This window comes from Mastomys coucha, unplaced genomic scaffold, assembly GCF_008632895.1.
Source record: "Mastomys coucha isolate ucsf_1 unplaced genomic scaffold, UCSF_Mcou_1 pScaffold21, whole genome shotgun sequence".
In the NCBI taxonomy this organism is placed as follows: Eukaryota; Metazoa; Chordata; class Mammalia; order Rodentia; family Muridae; genus Mastomys; species Mastomys coucha.
In genome coordinates this window covers 58,183,280-58,208,181 of record NW_022196904.1, presented here as the reverse complement: position 1 = coordinate 58,208,181, position 24,902 = coordinate 58,183,280, and the positions used below count along the sequence as shown (strand labels likewise).

The following is a 24,902-nucleotide window of genomic DNA, read 5'->3' as shown; positions in this document are numbered from 1 at the left end:
AACCTTCCTGGCAACTATGTCTAAATAGTGTTGAATTAATTCAGTTCAATACAGGCAAAGCCCTGAGCCACAGCTACATTCCAGCTAAAAGTTGATTCTCATGTCCTTTATCACGTCCAGGTACAAGTTTAGATATTCTAAAAAGAACATGCACATATCATAGATAAACAAACAAGCTTTAAACACCACCATGAGACCCTGGGATCACTGGACGTTTTCCAAGTTCTCCTCACTAAGTGACTGCACAAGACTTCCACAACAGGTATATAAGAAAGGAATGAAAACCCAAGGGTTCAGAAACATAACCTCCTACAGAGCTGTCTTAAATAGAGACTAAACCGGGACTCATGGAAACTGGCACACAGGCATCTGATCTATCAAGTGTTCCGTATTAAACCAGATTTCCTGCAGCATCAGGGTCCTGAGAGGCAAGGGCCACCTTAACAGGACAAGGGTGTTACACTTTTCCTTGATTTGTGAGAAGGAGTCTTGCTCTACAAAATGGTGGTGGTGTGGTACTATAAAACCCCTTTACACAAAGGACACAGGCACTGACCTGTAAGAAGCACCCATTTGTCTAGAGTCAGAGACTTATAAAGCACACCAAGTCCCCTTTCTCATTAGTAAACTTGTAGCCTCCAGATGCAGTGAATTATTTCTAACCAGATTTGACAGCAGCCACAGCAGCCTCCAACCAGGCCCGGGTCCTGTACTCTTAGAGCTCCCGATTGACAGGAAAGCTGAACAAGAACTGTCCCTCCCCATCCCCAGCAAACACTTCCACTAGGCAGCGTGGAGATGTGAGAGAACCTTGCCCTGCCCCACCAAAGACAAAGGAGAGGAGGAGGAAGGTGAGGAGGAAGCAAGCAAGAAGCAGAAAGCAGAAGTCCCCCGTCTGCCCACTCTTACTTTTCTGGCAGCGATTTGTGGTCCAGCAGCGGTAGTTGTACTCATTGTTGATAGTGGTCTTCTCACACATGGGCTTCTCCTCCAATGTCCCTGGACATAGGTCCCCACATTCTTTTGGGGGCTTGTTCCCCACAATGTAGTTATTGGACACCGCATCCAAGATGAGAGACCAGTCTATGGTGGAGAGGTAACAGAGATCGGCATTCTTCTCAATCCTGATGGCCCCCCGAGTTATGTTCCTCAGATTATAAAGCCCAATATCCTTGAGATTGGTCATCTCGAAGATGACCAGTGCGTAGTTGTAGAAGAGTTTCCAGCCACGGATGACCGTGAGGTTCGGGAAAAGGTCTCCCAGGCTCTCGAGGCCGGCCACTCGGAACAGCAGCAAGTACTCAGTGATGACGGTGAGCTTGGGGAAGCGGTAGCTTCGGTAGTCCTCGGCCTTGGAGATGAGCAGGATGTGGAGAAAGCCCTCGATCACCGTGCAGTTTTCCAGGCGCTTCAGCTGCTGATAGTCGTTGCGGATGTCAATTCCAGGCCCACAGACTGAAGGGAGACAAGAGGGTAAAGCGGGACATACCGTTAAACAGAGACCACCACACTTAAGATGACTTTCCATAGAACTTGTATCATTATAAAAGAAGAGGACTCCGTTTTTCATGGCAGACTAAGGAGGTACGAGCAGCAGAGTGCACACCAGCACAGCTACCTGGTTACTGTCACTCAGCTGCCTACACTGGCCTAGATGCCGTACGACATGCTCACTGACCTGTGGGAGAAGCTGCTACATTAACCATCCAAACTGAAGCTTTCAGTCCAAGGTCACAAAGGGTTGTGTGCAAAAGTTCATGCTACAACCCAAACTAGCCCAGTGCTGCCAAGGTTCTTAGTCACAACACCTACACAAAAACTCAGCAGCCAAGGTTCTACAATTTACTATGTCTGGAGAAAAGGACATCAAGCAATGAAGTCTACCCAAGAAGAATCAGTGACCCAGAGAGTAGACACCATTTAATATAGACCAATTGGACCTGTAATCACGGAAGCTCAAAGACGCACCCAAAAGAAATAGCTGAAGAAAACTGAAAGAGGCACAGGTTCACAAATTTAACACAATGTGCTGTGCTAATGGAGTAAGATGTTTCCTATAGAAGTTAGGTAACAGCAGAAGCAGTAAAAATCATCAGTGAGCTCAGCAGTCACAGATAAATAGCGTTCATTTACCTGTGCTGACTGTCCTTTCTCTGCAAAGAATAAAATAAAACCAGGCGAGAGCATATCTATACAAAGACTTGCTTCACTTAACTAATACAAAACATTTAACCAATCTAATGTCTTTCTAAAGCATCATTTTAAAAAAAGAAAAGCCAGGTGTGTGGGGGGGTGGCTCAGCAGGAAAGGGTACCTGATAAGTAATCCTCAGTTAGATCAGATCCCTGGAACCTATTGTGAGACAGGGAAAATGACTCCAGCAAGATCCTCCACACACGCATGTGCACACACACACAGGCACACTTATTTTTTTCTCTATTTTTTTTAAATTTAAAAGGGGAAACTTGTTTTATTAGAGTGTGTTTTTTGTTGTCTTTGTTTTTGTTGTTTTAAGATTTATTTATTTATTTATTTCATGTATGTGAGTACAGTGTTGCTGTCTTCAGACAAACCAGAAGAGGGCATCAGGTCCCCATTACAGATGGCTGTGAGCCACCATGTGGTTGCTGAGAATCGAACTCAGGACCTCTGGCAGAGCAGTCAGAGCTCTTAACCACTGAGCTATCTTTCCAGCCCAGGGAAACTTGTTTTAATTTATTAATACATACAAGTCCCTTGTTCTGATTCTCTACTGTTAAGGTAGGTAGTCATCTCTAATATTTAACATTATAAATATCCCAGATATCCAAGAGCACTTTCTTAGAGCACATCCTGGAAGTACAGGAACTAGCCCAAGGCATTTGTAGATTACAACTTTTTACTTATTTATTTTGTTTGGTTTTGGTTTTGCTTTTTTGTTTTTTTTTTTTGTTTCATTTTTTTTTTCTTTATTTTTAACTCTGGTACCTGTGTGTGCACCTTTGCACATGAGCACAGTACCCACAGAGGCCAGAAGTGGGTGTCAGACTCTTTGAAGCTAGAGTTACAGAGGTTGAGAATCACCTAAGTGTGGAGGCTGTTTTTAACCACTGGGCCATCTTTCTAGACTCTAAACTTTTTATTTTAAAAAGTTTGAAATGTATATGCAAAGACATCCTTCGTCACTATGCTTTCTTAGTATCTAATAATTCCAACCACTACTAAAGCTTTTCAGACACCATAAAGTTTTCTGACCCATGTAATTCATTCATTTGATTCCATGGGAGATACAAAGAAGCTCATAGCAAAAGACCAGGAGCTCAGACCCATGGCAAACAACTGTCAATCAAGACAGAGCAAGATGAATGGAACACACAGGGAAAGCCTACTCCAATTTCCAACATGATAAAGGAGAGGTAGCATCAAAGATGGGGTTTTAAGCAGTCTGGGATATTATAGAAGCCAGAGACAGGAGAGATGACAGGAGGTCACGGATACAAAAAGGAATCAAAGGAAAGGAGGCTGGTAGAATCCTGTTGAGAAGGATCTCAGGAGGGGATGAACGCTACCTCATAGGAATGGAGCCCCTCTCAAGGATCCAAGAGGGGAAAGAAGCCCAAGGGAGGTCTAGTGGAGAGTTAATCCGGAACAGCGGAGTGGAGGGAAGGAAGCAGACATTCCCTAGACATCACAGTCACTGAAGGAACTGGGCAGAGATCGGAGGGTGAGCAAGAAAGCAGAACAGACAGAACTTAAGAATACCCTCTGGTATAGTTTCCTCGGTTTTCTGAAGAGGAAAAGGCCCCTAAGACAGAAGATGGCACCCTCAGTATACCCCACACTGGAAGACCCCACCACACGGCACCTGAGATCACATAATCACTGCTTTAAAGGTGAGCTAGTGGATTCAGAAGAGTCTACGCAGTCATACCTGCAAGGCACCAAGCACTTTACAGTGAAGCTGGCACAGGTTTGTCTATAGCTCTCGGACTCTTGTTGGAGTAGGTGTGGCCTTGCTGGAGTGGGTGTGGCCTTGTTGGAGGAAGTGTGAGACCCTCTTCCTAGCTGCCTAAGAAAGTCAAATCTTTTCCTAGCAGCCTTCAGATCAAGATGGCAAACTCTCAGCTCCTCCAGCGCCATGCCTGCCTGGGTGCTGCTATGCTCCAGCCTTGATGATAATGGACTGAACTTCTAAATCTGTCAGCCAGCCCCAATTAAATGTTGTCTTCTGTAAAAGTTGCCTTGGCCATGGTGTCTCTTCATAGCAATGGAAACCATAACTAAGACATCTGACTTTGTTCTTTCATCTCTGCAACTCTGATCCCACCACTGTTCTGACCACTGTCATCTTCAGCCTGAGTGACAGCAATACCTTCCTCCAGCACACCCCTCTGCCCAGTCCAACCCTGACCAAACACCGAGTCAACAGGATTCTGTATGAGTTCAGCCCATCTCCATCTAGCTCATCTTCTAGCTCGTCCTTGCTTAGCACACTTGTTCACTACTTCAAACAGGCTCAGCTCCCTCCCTGCTCATGGCCTGCTGCCTTGATACGGCACCCCTTCACACTACCCCAGTCTCTCTTCATCCCATTTCAATTCAAGCATCGCCTCCACAGAGGTGCCCTATGTTAACACCTGAGCTTCAATAGTTACCCCCAACTATTCTTCAGCTCCCCTCTTCTCCCCCAACTCTCCTCTCTCCACTTCATGTTTACCTAGCCTCCACTCAAGGACTCAAAGCCCAGGAGAATAATGGCACCAAACCACTCATCAGAAATGAGGGCAAAACAACTATCCTGTGCCCAGCCTAAAATATCTTATTCCTTCTATACCACTGTAAATTAAGTACATTAATTTGCTCTTAAGACTTTACAAGAGTACTGAACTACATCACTGTATTCAACATGTGCTTGACCATATCACAAAAATATTAGGTATCAAGCAATTTGGTATTTTCTCCAATGAGCCATAAAAATTCAGGAGCAAGCAAAGAAAAGAGGAGAGAGATAACTAAAGTGTCTTTCACACGCAGTCAGTACAAAGACAGTACGAAGGACCTGTTACCCTCTGCCAGCTGGCCTCATGTCACACAGCGCTAGGACTGGAAGCGTCTTAGAATGAAAGAGCCATTTCCTTATTTACACCCCCTATCCCCATTTATAGAACAAAGGAAAAAATAGGAAGAAACTACCCCCTTATTCCGGAAGAGAACACAAGCCCAAGCCACAAAGTACAAGGCAGGGCCTGGCAGCCAGCTGCTTTGGATTCTGACCGACACTGTTGGTCTTTGGGTGTTTTGTGACAGAAAAAGAGAGTAATCAAGCTGGACTGTGAATGATAGTACAGTGTTCAAAGGCACAAGCCACAAACAGGAAAGGAAATGTAGCACGCCTGTCTGTCAAAGAATCCACACGCAGAGGGAGAAAACACTGGGAAGCATGTGAAGGAGCCACGCCCTCTGCTCACAGCTGGCACAGTCAGTCCTGAAACACGTTCTCCCTTTCAAAGCCAACAGATATTTGGCAGATCCAAAAGAGACACCCCCCCCCCCAACATATGCTTTCAGGATATAAGATAGCTTTGAAAATGTAAGATCCCAAGTGGCCTGCAAAGAATAGTAAAAACATATGGAAATGAAGGTCAGGTGGCCAGGAACACGGAGAAAGGGTAGTCATGGGAAGAGTCTGAGGGAGGAGCCTAGCTGCAGGGTCCAACCTAGGAACAAGGACAGCAGAAGCAAAACAGATGGAGGCCACCAGGCAGGACCATGTCACCAGGTCCAGAATTCACTTCTGCAAAGGCACCATCTTAAATAAAGCTTTTCAGGTGCAAGAGTCAGTCTTTCCAAAATCTCTTAGATATTTCCTAAAAGTCAACTGGCAGAACTTTGATTCTGCCAAACTCAAGGGAATGGGAGAAGCAGTCTATACATATTTGAAACATCAATCCCTAAGAACATCTAATAGTAGCAAGGCTGATGGAAACACATCAGAATGTCTGGATGAGCTTTCCATGTTCAGCATCTGCCCTGTGCAAAGCATCCCAGGATCCTAGAAAGTGACAAAGAGCTCAACTGGGGCTTGAATCCCAGAATAACCTTTGCAATGTCTTCTGTTGGCTCATGCCTTCAAAAGGACAAACTCTACCTCTTAAGCCTCAACTGCCTCACCTGTAAAACAGGCTGTTGCTACCACAGTGGTGTCAGGCAAGGGCTGTGTCACTGTCCTCAGGGGTATGCTGAAGGTTACATCACTGACTAAGCATCAGCAATCCCTCCATTCTCTTACCCCAGTCTAAATACTGCTAATCTGATGAAAAAAAAGGAAGCTGGCAAAACTGCTGGCTACTCTACCAACAACCCCACCCCCACAAGATTATCATTGCATTATCTGTTTAAAAAAAATGGTTTCAGTTTTGATCAACTTTCCTTCAGACAGTCTTGGTTTATGCTGGGAAACAAAAGATACAGAGCAGAATCAGGATTTTGTTTTTACTATGGGTCAATGGAGTAATGACACACTGGGGAACCAGACATCTCCAATTCTGAGAGTGAGACCCAACACAGCAAAGCTTTTGCATTGTGAAAGAAGCCAAGTTTGGCTTAGCCAGTGGTTCACCCACAACAGTCACTTCTCTTAATAAAAAAAAAAAAAAAAGAATCCACTGCAGTAACTAAGTGAACAAAACCCACTTCTAGATGCCATCATTTTGTTAAAGTCAAAATGGCAGGGAATCACTGTCAATGAACTTTGCACAGGGAGAGTGAACAACCAACCCTCTCTCCAGCAACTGCCGAACTGATGGGGGAACAACGTCCTGTAGTTCAATGGGCAGGACTCTGGAACCATAGAGAAAGAGGCTCACAGACCTCTAACTCTAAGGGGGCCCAGAAGACTTCTCAGGAGGGGAAGCCCGACATACTCTCCATTTCTAGGACCCCACATGAGGTCTAACAAAGTGTAAGGGGAAGGACCCATAGGCAATCTTGGGAGCAGTATGGAGCTGTGTGGATTGGTGGCAGCTTGAGGGAACCCCAGGGGTGCAGCAGCTGTAGCAGAGGGAGGAGTAAGGACTTAAGCAGGACAGAGGCTAGAAAACAGACTGAGACATGCACTCAAGGGGCCTGCTCTGCTCTGCTCTGCATGGAGGACAGGCATTCAAACTGCCCAGAATGCAGCAGAACCATGTTACATCTCAAGGCTTGCTAAGTCACAAAGTGGTCGCAAAATCTCATCTGAGAATGGCACATGCTGATTTTGATGTTTCAGCTACCATTCTCTGAGACAAAAATGAGACCCAGGAAAGACATGACCCCACCTTGTTACTACCCTCTCTCTGCACCCACCAAGATCTGCAGTGTGACCCAGGGAAAAACCTATATACCTGTATATATCCCCCCCCCTCTCTCCCTCTCTTCATTCCCCACCCCACGTGTGTCCCATGCACTTGGTTATGCAGGTACACATATCTGTGCTTACACATAGAGGAGGCAGAGGATTGTCTTCTGCTGTTTCTCACTTTACTGCCTTCAGAGAGGTTCTCAATGAGCCTGAAACTTGCCACTTTGGCCAGGTTAGCTGGCCATGGAACTCCTGGACTCCTCATCCTTCCCATTCCTCAATGTAAGGCTACAGGGACATGCAGCCATGCCTGTTTTTGTTGTTCTTGTGTTCTACTTTGACCCAAGTGCTTGGGATTCTAACCCAGGCAGGTCTCCATACTTGCATGGCAAGTGTTTTTTACCTACTGAATCAATAGTCAAGAAAATCCCCAAGCGACCCATAGAGACAATGCATGAAACACAGGAAGGCCAAGGGGAAAAAAGGGGCAGAGGGTAAACACACAGTCCTCCCACAGCAGCTGGATCGGAGGTACTTCACAGCCTGAGGGCATCACCCCAGAGCTCTGAGAAAAGGACCTCTTCCTGAAGTAAACTGTAACTAGCCAGAAAACCAGTCGAGGGGGGGAAGAGGGTTACGGTAACAAGCAGGAGTGATACTCCAGCTTGCCAGAGGAGAATTTCTGTGTCGAATGTAAACAGACACAATTCATGTTAAGCCTTTTATCTTCATGTGTCAACGCAGACGTGTTTACACTGTATATGTACATTTCTCTTTCACACAGACAAGACAGCCCAGCCACCTGACATATTCAATAAGTGAGGGCAACGGCAGGAATGTAAGGGATTTCCACTACACGGGTGACTTTGAGAACAGAAATTAAAATAAAACAAAGTGTAATCTGAATGTGTAAAGTGTTCTTTGCTGCCCTACAGAAGAGCTGTCTCACCATAGAAACAATCAAAAAAAAAAAAAACTATGCCCACAACAACAACAACAACAAAAATGCAGTCCTGAACGCTGGGGACCCTGAAACTAAGGCAAGGAATTTACAGAGGTGGGTGTGACGCTTTTTATCCTACCATGCCAATCAAGAAGTGGGAAATTTACAGGGAATTAGTTCCAAGGCAAGAGAACACACTCAAGTGTCCCCTCCATGTAAGGCATCTGGAGACAAACAGATCTGTGCAGAACGAAGTGGGGTCTGCTTCAGCAGAAGAAGGGCAACTGTTTTCACAGATAGTCATAAAAACAACCTGGCTTGCTCAGATATTCTACACGCCATTCTTGTCTTGTCTTAAAATATCTAAAAAGTCCAGTACTCAAGATATTTGTTCTTTAAAACAACATCCTTGGAAAAGGTTCTAAACCTTTCTTAATATCCCCACGCCCTATGATTGGCACTTTATAAGAAAACAGCATACAAGGGCCCAGTACCTGCCATATCACACCTGGTGGGGAACCCAGAGAAGCAGTGTTCTGCCTCCCTGTGAGGCCTTCCCCAGGACTGAGCCTCAGCAGGGCTATGTGCCTTCATGTTCACCTTGTACTATGAACAGTGAACTACACTGCCAGAAGCTGGTGTTGGGATGGGTGCAGGAGGGGGTGCCTTTGGGGAGCAGCCAAGCCAGAACAAGCCCCCACTGAGCATGGGCCTGCAGAGAAACCCTGCAAATAAACGCCCCTCCTTTCCTTTTCTCTCTCCTGACTTGTGATTTTCCGGCTCAGAAGCAGGCAAGCATTGTCAGTGAAGGCTGCTCCCCTGTCCTCCTGCACCGGCCCTCAATCCTCCTGCACCCACGCACGCTGGCTTTGCCAGTCAGACCTGTTACATCTTTCTGCTTACCGGCCATGTGCTCACGCTCACTCCCTAAGTGTCTTACTTCGCCCTACAAAGTTCCAGTTTCCTTAAGTGACCTGAGCTCGTGTTAATGAACCAGTTACCTCTATCAAGCTGTGTGGAAACCCCATTCACTCAAATATTCCTCCTACCTGAGGATGTGATTCTCCATGGTGTGTCAAATTATGAGCCTTGGGCTAAGGGACATAATTCAGAACAACAGCCCTTTCGAGGCATGCACAAGACCCTGGGTTCCATCCCCATATATGGCAAATAATCATAATAATCATAATCATAAATATACACATAAATAGTGTGTGTGTATGTATGTGTGTGTGTGTGTGTGTGTGTGTGTGTGTGTGTATGTTCACATACAACAAGCCTGTCTGAACATCCTGAAGCACAGAGCTTCTGATTTGGTAACCTTGTTAGAGTAATACTGAGTCCCCCCAGCCATCCAGATAGATTGAGACCTGCCACTGTCACTCTAGGCCTCAAGTTTTCTTCATGGCTTAAATGCAGGTTTGGGACTAAATTTATTAATTCTTCCAATACATATATAAGCAATGCTGGGAACTCAGCAGTGACAACTTTGGACTTCATGAGGTGGGCAATCCTGACAGAACTGAATGCCCACCCATGACCGAGAGGGGTTTTCTGTGCATGCTGTAGTAAGAACATAGAGGCCATGCTGCGGGCTTGATGCATGCCCACAGCAGGATAAGGACCCTCTATGTAGATAAACTGCAAGACACGATAGAATATGAGTCTGAGACAACACAGATGAAATAGTTCAGCAGTTACTAAAATCTTCACCCAACCAAAACTCAGGAAGATAAGTCCCTGCAATTAGGCAGCTGATGTCAAGACTGTGGGGGACAGAGACAGACACCAGAGAAGCAGGACGTGTGTGTGTGTGTGTGTGTGTGTGTGTGTGTGTGTGTGTGTGCATTTGCCAGAAAGAGAGACATAGAGACAGAGACAAACAGAGAGACAGAGACAAGGAAGAGAGAATGAGAACACAGGGAGAGGCAGGCTAGACCAGCAACAAGAGCACCCAGAAGACACTCAAATTCAAGGGAGAAACTTGCATGGGGAAGAGCCTCAACCCCTACAAAGCAATGGCAAGGATACCCACTGCGGATGCTGAGGCATACCCACTAGATAAATATGAAGTGTGAAACAGTCGGCAGTAACCAAACCAAAGTACATGGACCATACATCCATAGATCTAGGAGATCCAGTGGGAAGGGAGGCAGTTTTGGCCATAGCTTTACCGCAGTGCAAATACACAGGTGCAGAGACCCAGCCAGAGTCCTGCATTAACTCACCAAGGAGCCAAGTTCTGAACACATGGCTGGCAAACAGGCAAGCACATTGAGGTAACCGAGTGTCTGCATGCACCTCTCTGGATCGGGCAGAAGCCACAATGCCACATGGAACTCACCATCTTTGCAAACCAAACTGTAACGTGTATGTTACATGTTCATCTGGTATGAAGTGACACTCCTACCATTGATCCCTACCTGTCGACTTTAAGCATTTGTAGGTTGTTTTCCTAAACGCAAGTATATCTGAAGGTCAACACTGCTCTTGCCGTGTAAAGGACCATGGAAGGGGGAATCTTATAGCTCTAACCTGCCTACTCCCACCACTCTTTCCTTCCCTGGTAACCACCATCCTCGCCTCACCTAGTCACATGATAGCCTTTGTTATCTCCTGCAAGTTCTGCATTGACTACTCTGCTCTATTACCTCCAGATGAACCACTTTTGAGCGGCTTTGTTTTGCATTCTCCAAGAATCCAGAGGATGAAGTGAACCCCTAATTTCTTCAGAGGCAAGCTGTACTCACCAAGACCAAACATCCTCAGAATTTAGGATTTTTCCACGAAACGGAGAAGCCACCATTCACCAGGCCAAACAACCCACAAGCTCTGCTCCCAACATCCTGCCAGGAGAAGATGTCTGAAATCAATGTCCACCAGATCATCTCAATACCTTGTACATGAGCCCAAACATGGCAGTAACATCTCCTCATGTACATCCTTGACCCATCATCAATCAAAGGCAGAACTGAAAGCATACTGATGGAGAATGAAGCCAGGGGCCATGGACAACGAGCTAGCATACATACCACACAACAGATAGGGATTCTGCTGTGCGTCTTTCCCTTCCCTGACAAAGTGGCTGTCTCCAAGACCACATGCTTTGTCTACAGAGCTACATAAAACAATCTCATCACGTCCCTGTTGACAGAACGAGGCAATGAGAACTACATTCCAATGGCTTAGTAACAGTCCAAAGCGTTGCCTAGCGGACAGTAGATGAAGGGCCATGGTGCTCCTTCTGGGTCACATCTATTTCCGCATTGCTATCAGTCACTTCACCAATAATACTATTAATGGCCTTCTAATCCAGGGGAGATAGCAACTGCACCGGATGACAGAGTCAAGAGCTAAAAAGATCAACAGATTGGAATTGCAATAGAGAGGAAATAATGTTATTTGGACACTTGGGTGCAAAAAAAAAAGAAATGTGCAAATGTAGGAGGTGTGAAAAAAGACTTAGGCAACTTAATTAGATATAATTTCTGTAAGTGATGATGGGGTGTTGTGCCTGCAACCCCAAAAAAGTCAGATGATCTTAGGCTATACCTAAGTGGTCCTTAGTAGAATAAAAAAAGATGGCAGAAGAGACCCCCAAGTTCTGGGTTTGTTTCTGCCTCCATACTTTGACAGGCAAGCGAATGGACAAAACGTCAGCATGACAGGCAGGAAGGGGCAGAAACCAGAAAGCCTGTCACAAGGTACAGTTACAGATATTAAGCAGATCAGGACCCTAGGGAAGGCTGGTTGGGTCCCATGTGACCTGCTGGGAAGAGCAGACCAAGGGTTTCAACCAACACACACCAACAGATTCACTGTGAAGCACATTACACTTCTTACAGAGGTAACAAGCATTTCTATGCCCATCTCTAAAATTTCATAGGCCTGACTACATTGTCACAGAAACTCTTGGGCTCTTATCTGCCTTGGTTTTTAAGACTTACTTTTACTTTACATGTATGTATTATGTATGAGTGCCTGTACGTATTTATATGTACCACGTATGTGTCTGGTACCCAAATAGATCAGAAGAGGAAGTCATATCCCCCTGGAACTGGAGTTACACATGGTTTGTGAGCTGTCTGGTGTGTATGCTGAGGACCAAACCTGGGTCCTCTGCAAAAACAGTAAGGGTACTTAACCACTGTGCCATCTCTTCAGCCCCTATCTGCCTTGTTTTACATCAAAGAAAACTGAGTGTAAATAAGGACCATGGGGCCAGTCAGGGATCACACTGGTATTGGGGGAGGGGAAAGGGCAAGGGCTTAAATCTAAATGACTGCGTGCAATTTTATGGTACAGCATTCTTGTTTAAAGAGATGTCTCAGGTTGAAAAGGATGCTACTTCCAGGTACAGAGTGTTGAGGAGAGAGTCTCATACTGTGTACCGAGAGTGTACCATCTGATCAGTGCAGGTACTTTCATGTGGTGCCTGGTAGACTCCTCAAGTGTCTCCTCCATGATCTCTCAAAGAAAGGTACCACGAGAAGCCGGGAAAGTCTCAGCAAGGTTCCATCTCCTCCTTTCCAGCCCGTATGTGGAAGGGTAAAAAAGGATAAAAGTCCTACTTTCCCAGGGAAATACTCCTGTTCCCGACCTAATGCCCCTAAAAAGCATGTGTTTCCACCAATAAAAGTGTGCAACACCAGAAACCATAACCCATAGGAAGACACGAAGACGGAAAGCGCACAACACAACACAACCTAACCACAGGAACTCTGTAGGCATCCTTCCAGGGCAGAGCATCTCTCAGGAACTTCAAGCCCATGATTCCAGTGTCCTCAGGCAGGCATCTGCCACTCCCTCCCCAGCTCTATTAAATCACACCCCCATCTTAATCTCAACTCTCAAGCAGACAGCTGCTTCCACGCAGCACTTAGATGATCCCATTCGAACTTCCCTCTGCAAGGCCCAGAGAAGCTGGCCTCCCTGATTTCACTGCACGCTCTTCCTTTGATGCTGGCATTCAGATTACATGAAGAGCCCCTGACAGTAAGAGCTACCCACCAGTGGGGCCAGCAAAATGGCTCAGCAAGTAAAGGTGCTTGCCACACAAGCCTGGTGACCAGATTTCAATCACTGGAACCCTTGTAAAGGTGGAAGGAGAGAAGTAACTCTACAAAGTCATCCGCTGACCTCCCCACGTACACCTCAGTATACACACACACCCATATACACACCCTCCACACAGACAGACAGCACACACATACCCACACACATCACATACAAAACCACACACACACACACACACACACACACACACACACACACACACACACACAGAGGAGGGGGAGGGGAGAAGAAAAAAAAAGTTTTTGGTTAAGTTACCAGTAGAGATGTAATGGTTTAGTAGGTAAAACACTTGCCATTTAATTGTCTAGAGGCCTAGAGTACAGACTGCAGAGGTGGGGCAGACAGGGGAACTGCCTGTGATCCCAACACCAGGGAAACAGACAGGGCAAAGTAGTTAAGTAGACTAACGGCCACTGATGAGCTCTGCTTCCATGAGAGAGGAGGGCTTCAGAGTAAAGTGCAGAATGATCCAGACATATGATCCAAACTTTGAGAGTCTTTACCCACATACTTGTATATAGCAGTATACCCACACATATGTGAACACACATGAAAACAGACACATTCCTACGCCATGCACATATACACATGCAAAAAAAATTAACACCCCAAAGGCCACATGTTTTTTGGAAATCAACAAGTACAGTTTGGCATTCTTTTAGGGTTTTTTTGGGGGAGGGTTGTTTTTTTTTTTAATTTGTTTTTTTGTTTTTAACATATATGTGTTGTAGATATGGATGTGCCTGCTGCCTGTAGCACCCAGAAGAGGGTATCAGATCTCCTGAAACTAGAGTTAGAGGTGCTTGTGAACTACCAGGTGTGGGTTCCAGGAACCAATCCCTGGTCCTCTGCAAGAGCAGCGAGTGCTCTTACACGGCCATCTCTCCAGCCATCTCTCTGGCCCCTAGGTGGTTTTGGTCTATCTGTTGTCTTTACAGGTTCTGCCCGAGAATAACATAATTCTCAAGTACATGGAGTACTCTGATGATCCCAAGCAAGCTTTCCCTTGCCTCAAAGCTGCCCTGCCTCAGTGAGATGTGAGGTTAGTACCAGTTCCTTTAACCAAGCAGGCAGGAGACCCTTGTCACAGACTGAGGTTCTTAGACCAGAAAACTAGCCTGGCCACACCCTGGTGCTAATTCAGAGAGGCAGCCAAAGTCCCCAAAGCCACAAAACACAACAAATGGGGACCTAAAAGTCTCATACAAGCTTGCATGGATGGAAGAGGGGGCCGGCATCTCAACTTGGTTGGTTCCTTGAGGGAGACTAGAGTCCAGCACAGAGCAGGTGCACATGAATACTTGGTACCAATATGTCTGCAAGGACCCAACTCAGTCATCTGATAACTGCCCAATTTTGTTTCTCTCTCTCACCTTAGCATGGGCACAGTGTTAATTTACCTAAAAGTTATAGGTAGGTTACACCATGTTGTCAAGAACAGTTATGTAGAAACAAATCAAAAGCCTGGGGTGTCAAAGTATCTAGCTTAAGTGCCAAACAAAAAGTGCTTCTTGGTAGTAGACAGCAGGGACAGTGACAAAGAGGAGCTCAGCTGAGCAGACCCAAGCTTGGCTCTCTCAAGAGAGAAACTCTCCCACTTCCTCTTTTGGAAAATGAAGGGACAGCCTGGAAGAACTCCATCCTAGCAGCAGAACAGCTCAGAAAAATGGCAGATCATTCTACCAAGGAACAAATGAATCCCAGCTAGGTAGAGAAACCCCAGAAGGACTGCTGTGTTCACTATTCAGGACCACTAAGCCTGTGTATACGGCTCTTGCAGAAGAAGGCAGCATCCCTGCTTAGGAGCTATGTGTATCAGCCTCTAAGAGGAACTTGCCTGGAACAAAATTCTAGGTGCAAGACCAGGAGATCCCTCAGCAATGGAGGAGAAGTCTCAAACAACAGTCTCTCCTCTGTACAAGAGGTACTAAGTCTTGTCCCACCACATGCACTTGGTATCACAAACATACCAAGGTCAACACTCACTACCCATAGTGAACAGCACCTTTATGCCTGCTGCCCTCTGCTCGTCTCAGACAGGCCCAATAGTGATCGGCCCCCCGAGCCAGCCTCAGCTCATACAGACCTCAAGGATGCTGGCGTGGGATCAGCCAGCAGGGCTGGAGGTGAGCATAGGAAGCTGTGGGGACTGCACGGCCCCAATAAGGAAACACCGAAGACATGTTCCATGTGTGTCTCAAGTTCTTTCATCAAAGCTGGGTGCAAACAGCACACAGGGCAAAAGGATATAGGGCAATATATCTGACCCTAGAAACTAAAAAGTAGGGTCTCCTGGTGTATGGTCTATCTACCCCACCTTGTCTTTCCCATGACACTGGATAATGAGCTTATTCCGTCCCCAGTGCCCTCACCGTTAATGATGTACTGCTCCATGAAGCATTTCACAGAAAACAATAGGCTTGACGCTTGGAAGATGGCTCAGTGAGTAAAGCACTTGCTGCAAAACTTGAGTGCTTGGCTCTGACCCACAGCACCCATGAAATAAAGCCAGGCAGGGGGAACACACAATTATACCCCCAGTTCTGGGGAGTCAAGACACGGGAGGACCCAAGGCTTGCTAGCCAGAGAGTGAATCTGAACTGATGAGCTCCGGGTTCCTTAAGAAACCTTGTCATTTAAGTTATGGTAGAGCAGAGGCTGAGGAAGATACTCAATAACCTCTGGCCCCCATCCATATGCTAACCCATGTGCACAAAACCACACATGAACACACATGTATACATACACACAGAGAAAGAGAGAAAACAGGCTCACACTAACACTACAGTTAAATGGTAGGGCCAATGACCGACGATATCGCAGCAGGTACGTGTTGTGGGACAGAACTGGTAGATAAAGGCTTGGTTCCTTGAGGGTAGATCCTCATTTGGAGTCTATTTTTACCAGAGCCTCATACTAAACAGGTGTTTTCAAAATGTCACTGGAGACTCCTGTTATCACCTTCATTTTATGTTAAGGTTTCCGGGGTATGGGGCATTCCTCTCACAATCAGGAGAATGTAAAATAAAAGATGTTTTCACTTACTGAATTTACAGGAAGAAATTACAGATCTAACAATACCATTCTTGAGCACGGTGTCAGGGCAGCAGCCATTCTCTTCCGGTGGGTGCACACGGCCATTTGTGATGAAACATCTATCTATCCGTCAGTCATTCCTCGTGCTCACTCTCCTGATCCGTTTTAGCTTCTCTTCCATGGATGCCATTCTCACACAGGTTAGGCGAAAAGGAAGGCACACCTGATAGTATCCCCAAGGATCTGACTTATAAAACCCCAATCCTTTTTAAAGACACTGCCAGGGAACACAGCAGTTACAAAGAACAGGGACTGTGTAGCTGGCTTCTGTGAGCTTCATCCTCGGATCAGTGTTTTACATGCCAGGAGGGGGTAACTTTGGCAGGGATGTTCCCACAACATGGTGTGATGAGGAAACACGTCGGCTCTGTGGAGGTTTCTTAGGCCTCATATTGCCACTTAATCCTATGAACACCGTGAGACAAATTCAAACTAAGGGACGTAAAACCTGGCCAGTGCTCCTTAAAACTGTCGCCAGGGCCAAGGAGGACAGAGGGTTGAAGCACTGTCACAGGCTCAGAGATGGCTGAGAGGACATAGCAGCTAAAGGTAACAGGTGTCCTGCAGGAGACCTTGGCCAGCAAAGTAGCAATGCCCTGGTGAGAGCTCAGAGGGAGACACTATGTTCAGCTCACTCACAGGCTGTGGAGACGTAGGGTGCTGACGGAGAAGGCGGTGAAAGTGTACAGGAGAACTCTGTACCGCCAAAGCACTCTTTCTGTAAATCGCACACTGTCCTAAAAGAAAGTCTACTTAAGAAGGCAGAGCAAGTAAGCTTGTGTGCGCAGGAGAGCGGGGTCTCAAGGACAACAGAGACCATGTCTTTCCTAAGAAATCTTCCTCCTCAGTTTCCTTCTCGACACCCCCTTGCAGGGACACTGACCAACTGGTAGTTCCCTCTGCAGAGTGCCAGGGAAAGAGGAAGGTAGACCACCTCTTTCAGCTCTGTGATTCCGTTCTGCTTGCTTTAACTCGGAGTTCGCAGCTGTATTCCTCGTAACACTCAAAGCCAATTTAAGAACAAAGATCATCCTACCATAGGAAGAGAGCCAAGACACATTAATTTGAAAAATTACAAAACATAAATTTGTTCTTAAATAGAGCAGGACACAGCATGCTTGCTCCGCATAAAGACATATGTAAAGCTTGTCTTCTGGAAGGCAGAGATGGAGGAAGAGTTGGAGAAAGAAGAGGAGAGGGCTTGGTGTTCTTACTACCTTCTGTTTAAGTACTTTACGGCGACATTTTTTTCAATCACCGTCATCATCACAACAATCATGAATCCTTAGAATTTATTACTTACCTCTTCCACCTCCTTGACCCCCAAACCACACCCAATGGAGTCAAGAGAAATTTTGGAACTCTACTCCTAAAGCCAGGATACGTGATGCTCCTTCTGCCCTCCATTGTGGTCTGTCCTTCGCTCACACTGCTGACTGGTGGCAGTATCTACTTAACACCGTCTGCTCTCAGTACCACTACCAACTGAAAGGTCAGTGTAATGTGCTTGACAACACCCCTCCATGGTGGCAGACAACGCCAAGAGAACAAGCCTGCCTTTGGAGTCGTCAAAGGAGGCGGCACTTCTGGATACGGTCTAATCCTTTAATATTTCCTGATTAATCAATCAACTGATTACAAATCCCTGGAGCTTCAACCACAGCATGTAAAAATCTAGTACAACCAACCAAAGCTGCTCTCCTTGACAAGGATACAAGAAAGGATATGCACTGTAAGCCATGCAGAGCGCGAAACGGCACAATGAAGATGAAAAATGGCTCTTCCATTGTTGCTTTTAAGATCAAGTGATTTCATTTCACTAACATTGATTTCTGCCGGGTGATTTAATTTCCCTAACACTGACTGAGCTTCTGTTTACTTGATGTGAACATCTGGGCAGCGAACACTCTCACCGGCCCTGCAGAGAAGGAGCTGGCCTGTGAGAGGTTATCCGGTCGGCAGTACGGGAGAGCCAAGCACAGAGGGTGAAAGGGAGGCCCCCAGATTTGATCAACACTTCTTTCTAAGGTCCTGGATATCCTGGAAAGTCTCATAAAAGCTCCACCCTTTCTCCTAGCATGCACAAGGCATTAATATCACATTGGAGATGTCTGTGGGACCTCCCTCTATGAGCTTAAGTAATTTTAGGCTGTAAGCATCTGTGATGCCGTTTTCCAGATGAGTAAACTGATACCAGGAGTGACAGCATCTAAATTCTCCCACTAACCAGCAGGAGAGTGGCAACAAAAGACTGATCTCACACCAACAGACAGAGGGACACAGTAGTATCAGTGACCCCCTGAAAGGGCTGTGAAGCCACCTGAGGCTTCCAATCCACATGTTTCCCAAAAGCCCTTCATCCTGATACCTATCTTTGGGGGATATCAGCCTTCAAACCTCACCTCAGGGCCATGGGACCCAAGCCTCTCTCTCCTGAATGTTAAGCAGTGATAACTACTGGAATGGGATTGCCCAGGGAAGCTGGGACTGCACACTTGTTATTCTCTGCCCCAAGGGACTGAGGAATGCTGGGCACTGAGTGAACACTGGTCAACAGGAGCTAATTGCTGTCCCACCCACCCCTACCCCACCCCCAGAGCACTCTCTTCTCAACTCCTCCTTCCCAAACTCTCAGGTTTCAGTCAGTTTGCACCTATAAAAACTTGAAATACAGCCAGGCAGTGGTGGTGCATGCCTTTAATCCCAGAACCTGGGAGGCAGAGGCAGACTGATTTCTGAGTTCGAGGACACCCTGGTCTACAGAGTAAGTTCCAGGACAGCCATGGCTACACAGAGAAACCCTGTCTCAAAAAACAAACAAACAAACAAACAAACAAACAAATATAATTGAAATACTGGACTGGGGGGTGTGGGGTGAGCTCACTTACAAGAATGTGTGAGTTTTTTGCTCAATTCCCAACACCACAGAAAAGGGGAGGATAGAGAAGGGGTATAATAAAATAAGTGACATGGCAGTTCCTCAAAAATTACACGTAGAGCTACCATATGACCCCACATCTGGAGGTACACCCCAAAAAAACCTCAAAGCAGAAACTTGAAAAGCTATCGTTATGTCATGCTTATAGGAGCATTACTGATAAGCACCAAAAACTGGGAGCCACCCAAGCACCCCAAAGATAAATGGGTAAGCATTAATTGCCATATGGTAGGCATGTGGCATAAGCCCACTATTTACTGGAGTATTACTCCAACTTCAAATGAAGCTCTCACACAATGGGTGGACCCTGAGAGCATTACACAGAGAGAAATAAGGCAGACACAAAAAGCAAAGACTAGACTCCACTTCTCTGAGGTGCCTAGAGTAGTCTTAGAGACACAAAGAATGGTGGCTACCAGGATGGACAGACAGACGGAAGGGAAGGAGGGAGAGACAGAGGGAGGTAGAGCTGGTGTTGAGGAAGAAGGAACAAATGAATGAATGAACAAAGAAACAAAAGAACAAATGAACAAACAAACTGGTGTTGCTGGAGGTTCTGTCTGAGAAACTGATAAAGTCCTGGAGTCCTGGTGGGGTAAATGTAAGGTACTCAAAGCCAGTGGACTTTGCACTTCAAAATGACACAACACAGATAGGATGTCCAGTTGGCAGCCTGCATATTGCTTAGCACACACAAAAGCCCTGGGTTCAGTCCCCAGCGCCATTTAAATAAAGTATCACTTGCCTACAGTCTTAAGGGGAAGTGAGGTATAATGATAAATTGTTACCATTTAAAAACCAAATTAACTTTTAAGCCAGGCATCATGGCCCACGGCAGAAGCAGGAGGATTAGAAGTTTGCGGCTTTCCAGTGAAGGTCTCCAAAAACTCCAAAGAAAACTCAAATGTTAACAAAACACCAAAACAAACTCAAACCTTAACAGTACCCTCCCCTGTGTAGAACAAAAGTAAAGCTGTAAGTTGTTTTTAGACTCTAGGAGTTGCCCTATCATCTAAGGAAGCCATAGCTCCAAGACTTGGATCAGCCTCAGGAGGGGATCCCCATCAATATCACCACCATAAACACCTCACACTTACACCCTGTCTTCCACAGTCACTTTGGGGAAGTGACTTGGGGAACATCTTTAGAGACAATGGACAACAATCGGCAGACAGAGACAGACTCCATATAAGCCAGTGTGGGGCAGGGGCCTGTAGCTGAGCTCCTGAGAAAGAAGTGTCCTGGGTATGAAGGAAGCTGTAGGTAGATGCCGGCTCCATGGAAACCACTGAACTGTATCTAGAGGCCGTCCTGCTTGTAGTAGTTACACCTCACAGAGGACACAGAGGGGCCAATTCCAGGAGCAACAGAACTCAACACTGCTGGGCCCAATGTCTACCAGCCAATATTTCTACACACTTCTCAGAAATCATGTGATCACTGTTCTTAAAAGTCAATAGTTCAAATTGAAAATTAAATATAATTTTGAAATGCTAGAAACCGATATTGAGACACTCAATCTAGTGAAATCCAATGCTCTAGGCAAGAGTATGGAATGGGAGAGAAACATTAAATACTCTAACTCTGTTTTGCATTTAGCTATGTAATCTGATTCCTCATGACACGTGGCCTTGGAAATTATTAAGATGAATTTGCAATTCTCAAATTATGTTAACAAATGGCATGCAATCACAAGCAGAGAGGCAGGACAAAATCAAAACTATGAAAAAAATCAGTTTAGGGTTGATCTCACATTCAAAGAAACAATAAATGAACATAGTAGTTCGACAGTTTTCTTGGGTGACGAATGGAGACAGTCTTTGGTTACCAGAATCCACACTTAAATTTCTTAATCAAGAGTGTTGCATTTTCATCTAACTTTAAGCATCTTTAGGTTGCCTGTAGCTCATGTGTAATACCTAACCCAATGTAAGTGCTATGTAAATAGTCCTTATTCCATACAGTTCAGGAACTGACACGGAAAGTGTCTGTGCTGTTCATACACATGTATTTCTTTAAAAGAATATCTCAGTCTGACGTTAGTAGACTCTGCTGTTGTAGAAGCAGTGGGTGCAGAGGGCCAACTGTATATGGTTCTAATAAAATGAGGTCAAACTTCTCATAAAGGATAGCAAATATCTAATGTTATTTGCTCAAATCATAGCCACCAAGGACGAATGTTGGACAGAATGAGAAGCTAGACTGCCAAGAACCACAAGCTCTCCTGGCACACAGAGGGAAGGTCTCCGCTCCTCCAATACCTCCAAACTGCAACATCCCAACAACCAAATTCACCTCACTTCACCAAACAAAAAAAAGGTCCCATCTTCATCCTGATATGCTCTTGTTACATCTGCGAAACATTCAGAAACAGCCACAGAAGTATCTTTGCTCAGGCTGTAATAGGCATTATTATTCAATAAACCACAGTGCAGGATGCTGCCAGTCTTAGACTCTCACTGTAACTGCAGTGTCCTGGCTGAATAGGTTCTACTTCTCCATTTCCACTTCTACGTTTCAGTTGTATTCATCAACCCCCAGCCCCCAACTCCCCAATATAAAGCATAAAACAAGCAGAGCTACACTGTAAGGCACAAACAGAGTAGGTGGCCCATTATGATAAACAAGGATGACAATACAACATTTTTCCAGCTGTGATAAACATATTTAAGATCTATCACAGAAGCTGCTAGCACTAACACTGAAAACTATGAAAATTACAAGTTGTTTATAATATAGTATTTATGTCTTAGAAGCTTTTCTCTTTCTTAGACAGAAGTCATCTCACTGGGGGACCATTTCCTTACCTTCTTAAAGTCAGAACTAACTTTCTTTTTTTTTTCTTTTTCTTTTTTTCTTTTTCTTTTTCTTTTTTTTTTTTTTTGAGACTTTCTGACGCTGTCAAAACACCCCAAGTGATTTGATAACTGGCTCAACTCTGCCTGAGAATAAACACTGACCTACCCAATCCACTCTGAGGGCCAGTTGGCCAAGATGGCGATGTACAGGGCAACCCTGCCAGCCTGAGAAGGATCCTGAAGAATGTACCCACCAATAGGGTCAGAACACAGACCTCTCAAACACTGTGCACAAGTGGTTCAATTATCAGCTGTCACAGACTCCCAATAAATTAAAAACAAGGGTGAACTACACCCAGATTTCCAAATACTCATGGCCTTCATGCCCTGACTTGGCCTCCAGAACTATCCAGACTCTTCTTTTCCCCAGCTTTAAAAAAAAAAAAGAAAGAAAGAAAGAAAGAAAAAAAACTTTCAACAATAAACCTTACCATCCAACTGTGAGAGATGAGACTGTAAAAGTAGCCTGTGAGATGAACTTACCCAAAAGGACATTCACTTGCCTGCACTTCCCAATGTCCCTAACATCTCCCCTCCACCCAAAACTGAGGTCCTTTGTGTAGCCCTGGCTGCCCTCAACTCAAGGATCCACCTGCTTCTGCCTCCCTCCCCAGTGCTGGGGTTAAAGGCCTGCACCACCAACACTGAGCTAACATCTTTTTTAGAAAGTTCAAGAAAAGCTTTCCCAACAAACGAAACTTTTGTGTATTACACTAAGCAGCAGTAAGATGACCCTATTCCTTAAGAACCAGAGGCAGTAGACAAGCTCCAACTCAACTGGTCTATGCCTGTACAAGCACATGCCTATCAGCAAAGCCCCAGGGACTCTCCAGAGCCTTCTAGCCTTCACACAAGAACACCCCCAAGGATGGGACTTAGAAAGGGGACAGAGCACAACTGGAGACCAGTAAAACACTCAGCCTGCTCCACCAGTACTCCTTAAATCCTAAGTAAACACATAGACCACCTGAACAATTACAAACCTGTCTTCATAAGACAAACTCAATCTCCATTCCAAGTGCCACACTCAAATTAGATCTCTTTTTAAAGCCATGTATATCAACCTGAGTCCAGCTGTCTTAATGAATACCTGCTATATGGCAGGTATTTTGTTGGCTACTTAATATATATAATTAATAATAATATAATAAATAATGAAGAACATACTCCATGCTTTTAAAGAGAGCAAAAGAAGACATGGCCTACTATTCCAGCACTGAGGAGGGATCAGTATCTCCAGCCTTGTATACTACACATTCTAGTGGGCAGATAGACCACCTGTGTGCTGGTAAACCCTACGCTAGTTTTTTTTCTATTTCCATGATAAATACCATGACCAAAAGCAACTTGGGGTGGAAATGGCTTATTTCATCTTACATGCCCAGCTAACAGTCCATCACTGAGGGAAGTCAAGGCAAGTATTAAAGAAGAAACTATGGCAGCTCACTACATACTGGCTACTGGCTGGCTACCCTGGCTTGCTCAGTCCAGGCCTACCTTCCTAGGGATGACACTGCCCACAATGCGCTGGTCCTCCTACATCAATCAGCAATCAAGAAAAGACCTCCCACACACCAGTCTAACGGAGGGAGGCAATTCCTAAACCAGGATCCTCTTCCCAGGTAAGTCTAGCTTGGGTCAAGGCGACAAAAAGCAACCAGCAGGGATGGATTAGTCAAATCTGGAAGAACGAATGCTGCCTCCACGCCTCTTCAGAACAAAATGTTTAACAAGAAAATTCAAGTTTAATTGTGTATACCATGTGAGCCCTAAATAAGGTACCAGGCAAAAATTTAAAAGCAACCCAGAGAAGGACACTAGTCTCTGGGTCACTAAGGGAAAAAGGTAAACACAAAGCCAAACACTTCAACTAAACCTGCAACAGTTTTGAAGAGAGCCTTTTTAAAAAACCTTCTAATTACAATTGATACTTTTTTCCATCAAAACATAATCTGGGCTGGGAAGATGACTCAGCAACCAAAGTACTTACTGTGCAAGCATGGGGACCTGAGTTCAAATCCCCAGGACCCACATAAAAAGCCATGTGTAGTCACACATGTCCTTTAATGCATCCCTTGGGATGAACCCAAATACGCAAATGTTTTCCTCTCCATAAGAGGTCCTAAGGTCAAGGCATCTACTCCCAGCAGCCATCATACAACATTATAGATGGCCAATGAAAACATCCTAGTAACTAAGAAAACAGCTGGGTACAAGAACAGAGCAGAGGCACAACAAGGGCTACCCTCAGGGTTACCTGAAACAAGCCAGGTATGCATCGAAACGGTGTATATACAGCCTCTACCATCAAGTCACTGATAACATGTCAATGAAGCCAGTCCAAGAAAAGACAGAGCCTTCGCATCACCAGCAAAGTGCCATGGCAACTAAAGACAGAATCAACTGTTCGAACAGGAGCACCAAACAAGGAGCACTCTGGCAGGCCTGACCAGGAATGAAAGCGTAATCATAAAGAAAACCCTACATGGGGGCTTGGGGATTTAGTTCAGTGGTAAGCTGGGTCCAGTCCTCAGCTCAAGGGAGTGGGAGACCCTCATACAACTGAGTGTTTTTAATTATTTGTTGAAAAATTTTTTCAATTCCAAAAACTAATCAGAAAATAAATCAGAAGCCAACTGCACACTGATACCCAGAGACAAACTTTAAGAA

General features: G+C 45.3%; 1 protein-coding gene across 2 annotated transcripts in view; it reads right to left on the bottom strand.

Annotated features, from left to right (window-relative positions):
* Nucleotides 1-24,902, bottom strand: part of Igf1r (insulin like growth factor 1 receptor) — a 282,230-nt gene that overhangs the window by 230,367 nt on the left and 26,961 nt on the right. For both annotated transcript variants that reach the window (XM_031386969.1, XM_031386970.1), the window contains exon 2: nucleotides 910-1,455. In XM_031386969.1, the coding sequence (XP_031242829.1) occupies nucleotides 910-1,455 (546 nt within the window). The remainder of the gene's footprint in view (nucleotides 1-909; nucleotides 1,456-24,902) is intronic.